This window comes from Arachis ipaensis, chromosome B02 (assembly GCF_000816755.2).
Source record: "Arachis ipaensis cultivar K30076 chromosome B02, Araip1.1, whole genome shotgun sequence".
In the NCBI taxonomy this organism is placed as follows: domain Eukaryota; kingdom Viridiplantae; phylum Streptophyta; class Magnoliopsida; order Fabales; family Fabaceae; genus Arachis; species Arachis ipaensis.
In genome coordinates, this window is record NC_029786.2 from 66,390,534 (window position 1) to 66,397,738 (window position 7,205).

At 37.9% G+C, this 7,205-nt stretch overlaps 2 protein-coding genes across 2 annotated transcripts in view; one reads left to right on the forward strand and one right to left on the reverse strand.

Moving 5' to 3' along the window:
* Positions 1-1,910, reverse strand: part of LOC107625400 (regulatory protein NPR5-like) — a 4,957-nt gene extending 3,047 nt beyond the window's left edge. The window contains exon 1 of the mRNA XM_016328029.2: positions 1,050-1,910. Coding sequence (XP_016183515.1) covers positions 1,050-1,529 — 480 coding nt within the window. The 5' untranslated portion in view covers positions 1,530-1,910. The remainder of the gene's footprint in view (positions 1-1,049) is intronic.
* LOC107627324 lies at positions 3,038-3,817 on the forward strand. Its single transcript, XM_016330169.1, has one exon. The coding sequence runs from the start codon at positions 3,038-3,040 to the stop codon at positions 3,815-3,817; it is 780 nt and encodes a 259-aa protein (XP_016185655.1).

The window sequence follows — 7,205 nt, forward strand, 5'->3', positions numbered from 1 at the left end:
AATACAATACGTGTAATATTTTTCGTTTGTTTTATACGTTTTATAAGAAAGAAAATAATGCATTCTATGTATGGTATAATTTGGTTTAACAAAAGAAATGGAAAATAAAGGGAAGGGGAGAGTATGGGATGGGATGTTTGATAGATGTGTTTGCCGGAATTACGTTCAAGAGGCAGAACCTTTCTTTTGATGTGGTTTATGCTAAGAACCTAAATGAGGAAAGTGAGTGCGTTTGGGAAAGATCTCGTGGGTGCTTCACTGTTTGGTGTGTGGAAGACAAGACTGGATCCAATGTTTATCATCATGCACCTAAATTTGGAAAAACTTTAGAGTGCATCGTAATGGGTAGTAACTGGTTGAGAAACATAAACACCAATTCGAGTAAAACTTTCTTTTCTTTGTTTCCTTTTTCATGTTTTGGTCTCCAAAATATGGCGCATGAAATCAACGGACGTCAAACTAACATTGACCAACACAAACAAAATTATATTATAAGAGAAGGCCGCAGACAAGTTTAAACAAAATAAGAAGCTTCAAAGATCATTACTTAAATCGGAGGGATTGAGAGGAAGGAGAAAACTACAGCAGAATTGATTAGAGGGATCATAAAACCAACGGCTGCAAAATCCAGAATCCAAAATCCAAGTTCACTACCTCCATCAATCACCCATCATAACCCAAAGATTTCTTTTTTTTTTTTTCCCTAAAGAAAATCATAATCAATCAGAATAAAATAGAATGAAAAGGAAGGGAAAAGAAAGCACCCATTATTCCCACTTCCCAAAAACCAGACCCTCCTATTCTTGCAGCAAGCAACAGTCCAAATTCCCAAGACCCAGAAAAACATACGACTGGTCACGCAAATCAGAGAGACACTGAGGCAGATAGACAGAGAGAGAAAGAGAAAACAATTGGTAAATAAACGACTCCAACAACTAACAAAACCAAGTTTCCCCGCCTCCGTCCCTTTTTGTTCCCATTCCAATAATAATAAACATAAATAAAAGAGGAGAGAAAAATGGATGTTCGGAAACAGACAGGAGAGAGACCTGAGTGAGCAATGCAAGCTGTTCAACGCCAAAGTATCTAGCGGCAGCGAGAGTGTCGAGGGCGAGATCAACGGCTGAGGTGCAATGCGTGTGCCAGCAACCCCTCTCACCGCAATTGGGCCGGGCCTCGTGCTTCTGAGGCACGATGGACACCTGGCCGCTGTAAAGGAACTGAAGAAGCAGCAAGAACACCTCGTAACCGACAGAGTTCACCGGGATCACCCCCGCCGGGGACCTCGACGAGCCCGTTGTGGTCGGACCCGGGCTTCCCCTGGAAGCGCCCACCGGGTCAAGCCCGCACGGAGGGTCCGGGCCGCAAAAGAATTTCCTGAAGAATAGGCTGCGTGCTGCGAGGATGCAGCGGTGGGCGTGGACGAGTCGGCCTTCGACTTGGAAAGTGACGTCGCTGAAGGCTTGGCCGTTGATGAGCAGGTTGAGGTAGTCAAGGGAGAGAGATCTTAGAGACTCTTCAAGAGACATTTTCTTTTTTCTTAATTTATTTCTTGGTGGATTATTGCTTTGGTTTCTCTAATTTTCTTTTATTTTTGCTGTCCCACTCACTCACTTGCTCTCAGCTTTTAGGGCTGTTTATGGGTTTGGATAGGGTAATAACTCCTCGTCAAGGGAGAGATGGAGAGAGAGGAATGAAATAGTGGGAGGAGTACTGATGTGCAAGAAGAAGAAGAAAGTGTGGGAACATTTGCTGGAATATGGCTTAATTTGTTTGTTATTCTTCTTGTTTGATTGATGATAGATGTTGCTGATGTTGTTGACGGTGGTGCTGATGATAATGGTATAATTGTTTTTATGGGATTCTCTTGGGGGGTGATTGGAGGAGTGTTTTTTTTTTTTGTGTATAGTGCTGCGGGTTTAAAAAGGGGCTTGTCAAATTAATTTAATTAATTAACAAGAGTTCTTTCCTTGATTTTCTTTTTCTTTTTCTCTTTTTCTTACGATTTTATTGTGTCTGTCTGTATAGTATACATGCAGAGAAGTAGACAAATACGAAAATAAAAGTGAGTAGAGTAGAAGAACATTTAGTGGTAGGGGTTGAAAACGACTGCCATAAAATAATAGCAGAAAATTCTTTCGTCCATCCTTTCTTTTCGTAACAATTTTTTTACCGTTTGCATCTAACATATTATCTTCTTTACGAAACTATTAAAATTATTAAAATACTAATATGTTAAAAATATTTAAAATTCTTTCATTATTATGGTCTAATTTTTAGATGAATTTAAGTCATTTCAAAAATATTAGTTTCGGGCATGTGAATTCATAAAACACGTAATTTAAATATCTATGAGAAATCATATATATATCTGGTACGAATTTATCTAGATTTTTTTTAAATTTTATAAATAAAAGACTTAATATATCAAAAATACTAAGTAAATAAATTATTTTTGTAATTAAATTTAACTATGTCTTTTTTTTGTATTTTTTTTAACTAAAAATTATGGTTATCAATTGTTAAGTTATTGGATCAACTTAGTTGAACTTAATTATTAAACTATGACTTAGTCATAACATCATTATTGTATATACCAAAAGTATGTTATATATCTAACTTAATTTTTATACCTCTTACATTATTATTAGGACAAATGACTTGATTAACTCCAATACATTTTAATATGTCCTGAATGTTCCAAATAAAAAAAATGCATCGTCAAAGTCCCAAACCAGATTTCTATATAAATCAATTTGAGTGAATTTGATTTAGTGAAACATGTAGTAAATCGAATCAAATTAATTCGAATTAGGTAAAAAACGAAGTTCAATTAAAATTGAATCAAATCAATTTGATTTAGAGATGAACATAAATCGAATCTAAGATTCGATTTAGGAATGAACGTAAATCGAATTCGATTTACACATGCAACCAACGTTAGAGCAAATCGAATTTAAATGTTTTGATTTACAAAGCACTGAGGTATATAAAAATGAGCTGCTATACGAAATTTTATAGAAGAGTGAGATTCACAATGACTAGTGATGAGAGTTTTGTAGCTCTTGTGCACTATAGATGGTCCATTAAGAAGAAAACGCGATCAGGAATTAAGTTCACTGACAAGGACCCGCAAAGTGTTTTTCTCAAACCTTTGACCAATTTCGCTGAGTTTAATAATACTATACTCCAGAGACTAGGACTGCATGGCGTGAAACGGGTGGAGAAGTTATTCTATCGAATTCCGATTTCTGTGTTACGTGATGATGTAAAGTATGATTCATTCGTTATTAGCAGTGACAAAGATATGCAGGTGCTGTTTCATTGTCGCCGTCAGTTTCCTAAGATGAGGACTCCAGAGTTGTTGGCAAAACTTGTGGATGTGGCATCTAGTTCTGGAGGCTCGAACAGGAATATGCACTCCACAGGACATCTAGCCAGCTCTAGTGCATTGCCTGTTGGATCCTCGTCAGCAGTGCCGGTGATTGCACCCGAGCCAGATTTAGTGGCTTCACCATCCTTTGCCGTCAATCTAAATTGCAGTTCTCCTCCGTGTGTTCCAGTATTCGGAGAGGTTGGAGCACCCGATGGGGTTGAGGATGCATTACAGGATGATGATGATGATGATGTGGAACCCGCAACGATTACTGCTGATGATAGCGAGGAGGAGGCACCACGGACGACTTCACCTGTGGGTGGGGGTGCATCTAGTTCAGGTACTAATCAGTACCCCCCGCACTTCTCTGCTCTAGACTTGGATGCCATGGCACCTCAGGAGGATCCCTCTGTACCTGTTGGCTTCGGGGCAAGAGACTAGCAAAATGCAAGAGGTGTAGCTGAATTTCAGGTCGGTCAGCAGTTTCAGGATAAAGAGGAAGTCGTGCTTAGCGTGAAAGACCTATAGCATTCGCCGCGGGGTTGAGTACAAGGTATTGGAGTCAGATCACCGCAAGTACTATGGCAAGTGCAAGGAGTTCGGGAGCGATTGCGTATGGCTAATCCGGGTCAACCTCCGCCAACGCAAAGGGATTTGGGAGGTAAAACCGTACAATGGTCCTTATACTTGTCTAGCCACATCGATCTCTAGTGACCACAGAAAGCTTGATTATCATGTTATATCGGCCTTCATTATGCCCCCTGATCAGAGCTGATGCTGCCACGTCGATTAAGGTACTGCAGAATACCACGGAAGCACACTTCGGGTTCAGACCGATGTATAGGAGGGTTTGGATGGCCAAACAGAAGACCGTGGCACAAATTTACGGAGACTGGGAAGATTCGTATAATGAGTTGCCACGATGGGTATTGGGCTTGCAGATGACTATGCCGGGTAGTGTGGCTGTGTTGAAGACGAGTCCTGTTCGAGTAGGTGGGCAATTGGATTACTCTACAGCTTATTTCCATCGCTTGTTTTGGACATTCCCACCATATGTTGAGGCATTTCGACATTGCAAGCCGTTAGTTAGTGTGAATGGGACCCACCTGTACGGTAAATACGGTGGTACACTGCTTATCGCGATTGCACAGGATGGCAACTCCAACATCATCCCTATTGCTTTTGCACTTGTGGAAGGTGAAAATGCAGAGTCGTGGTCATTCTTTCTATCCCACCTTCGGGCTCATATGACGCCTCAACCGGGTATACTTGTCATATTAGTGATGAGCGGATAATTTATACGCTTTTTGGCATTGTTTTTACATAGTTTTTAGTATGATTTAGTTAGTTTTTAATATATTTTTATTAGTTTTTAAATAAAAATCACATTTCTGGACTTTACTATGAGTTTTTGTGTTTTTCTGTGATTTCAGGTATTTTCTGCCTGAAATTGAGGGACTTGAGCAAAAATCAGATTCAGAGGTTGAAGAAGGACTGCAGATGCTGTTGGATTCTGACTTCCCTGCACTCAAAATGGATTTTCTGGAGCTACAGAACTCCAAATGGCACGCTCTCAATTGCATTAGAAAGTAGACATCCATAGCTTTTCAGTAATATATAATATTCCATATTTTGCTCGCGTTTAGATGACGCAAACTGGCATTCAACGCCAGTTCCATGTTGCATTCTGGAGTTAAACGCCAGAAACAGGTTGCAAAGTGGAGTTAAACGCCAGAAATAGGTTACAAACTGGCGTTCAACTCCAAGAGAAGCCTCTACACATGTAAATCTCAATGCTCATCCCAAGCACACACCAAGTGGCTCCCAGAAGTGGATTTCTGCATCATTTACTCATTTCTATAAACCCTAGTAACTAGTTTAGTATAAATAGGATTTTTTACTATTGTATTTACATCTTCGGATCGATCTTTTGATCATGTTTTGATGATTGAACCCTCTTTGGGAGGCTGGCTATTCGGCCATGCCTGGACCATTATCACTTATGTATTTTAAACGGTAGAGTTTCTACACACCATAGATTAAGGTGTGGAGCTCTGCTATTCCTCATTAATTAATACAAAGTACTATTGTTTTTCTATTCAATTCAAGCTTATTCCGATTCTAAGATATTCATTCGCACCTCAATATGAATGTGATGATCGTGACACTCATCATCATTTCCAACCTATGAACGCGTGCCTGACAACCACTTCCATTCTACCTTAGATTGAATGAGTATCTCTGGGATTCCTTAATCAGAGTCTTCATGGTATAAGTTAGAATCCATGGACGGCCATTCTTGAGATCCAGAAAGTCTAAACTTTGTCTGTGGTATTTCGAGTAGGATCTGGGAAGGGATGGCTGCGACGAGCTTCAAACTCGCGAGTGCTGGGCGTAGTGACAGACGCAAAAGGATCAATGGATCCTATTCCAGCATGATCGAGAACCGACAGATGATTAGCCATGCAGTGACAGCGCATTGGACCATTTTCACTGAAAGGACAGGATGTAGCCATTGACAACGGTGATGCCTAGCATACAGCTTGCCATAGAAAGGAGTATGAAGGATTGGATGACAGCAGTAGGAAAGCAGAGATTCAGAAGGAACTAAGCATCTCCATATGCTTATCTGAAACTCTCACCAATGAATTACATAAGTATCTCTATCTTTATTTCATGTTTATTTATCTTTTAATTATTAAATCTCCATAACCAATTGAATCCGCCTGACTGAGATTTACAAGGTGACCATAGCTTGTTTCAAGCCGACAATCTCCGTGGGATCGACCCTTACTCACGTAAGGTTTATTACTTGGACGACCCAGTGCACTTGCTGGTTAGTTGTGCGAAGTTGTGACAAAGTGTGATTCACGTTTGAGAGCACCAAGTCTTTGGCGCCATTGTTGATGATCACAATTTCGTGCACCAAGTTTTTGGCGCCATTGCCGGGGATTGTTCGAGTTTGGACAACTGACGGTTCATCTTGTTGCTCAGATTAGGTAATTTTATTTTATTTTTAAGCTTTTTATTTCTTATTTTCGAAAAATACAAAAAATTTTTTTCTTTTTTTTCGTTTTTCCCAAAATATGTTTCGACAAAAAAATACCAAAAAAATTAATAAAATCATAAAAACCAAAAATATTGTGTTTCTTGTTTGAGTCTTGTGTCAAATTTTAAGTTTGGTGTCAATTGCATCTTTTTAATTTTTCTTAAAATTTTCGAAACTCATGCATGGTGTTCTTCATAATCTTCAAGTTGTTCTTGATGATTTGCTTTGTTTGATCTTTGCAATTTTATGTTTTGTATCTTTTCTTATTTTTCATATACATTTTCAATTTGTTAGTGTCTAAAGTTTAAAAATTTCTAAATTTGGTGTCTTGCATGTTTTTTTTTTCTTAAAAATTTTCAAAAATAAGTCTTGATATTCATCTTGATCTTCAAAGTGTTCATGGTGTTCATCTTGACATTCAAAGTGTTCTTGCATGCATTAGTTGTTTTGATTCATAATTTTTATGTTTTGTTTCAATTTAGTATTTTTCTCTCTCATCATTAAAAATTCAAAAATAAAAAAAAATATCTTTCCCTTCTTTCACTCATAAATTTCGAAAATTTGAGTTGACTTTTTCAAAACTTTTTAAAATTTAGTTATTTCTTATGAGTCAAATCAAATTTTCAATTTAAAAATCTTATCTTTTTCAAATCTTTTTCAAAAATCAAATCTTTTTCATTTTTCTTTCATAATTTTCGAAAATTTCAAATTGATTTTCAAAAATCTTTTTCTCATTTTGTTTCATAATTTCAAAATCTTTACTAACAATTAATGTGATTG

What these genes read in the sequence shown, in the direction of transcription:
- LOC107627324 (XM_016330169.1), top strand. Translation starts at nt 3,038, where the DNA reads ATGACTAGTGATGAGAGTTTTGTAGCTCTTGTGCACTATAGATGGTCC.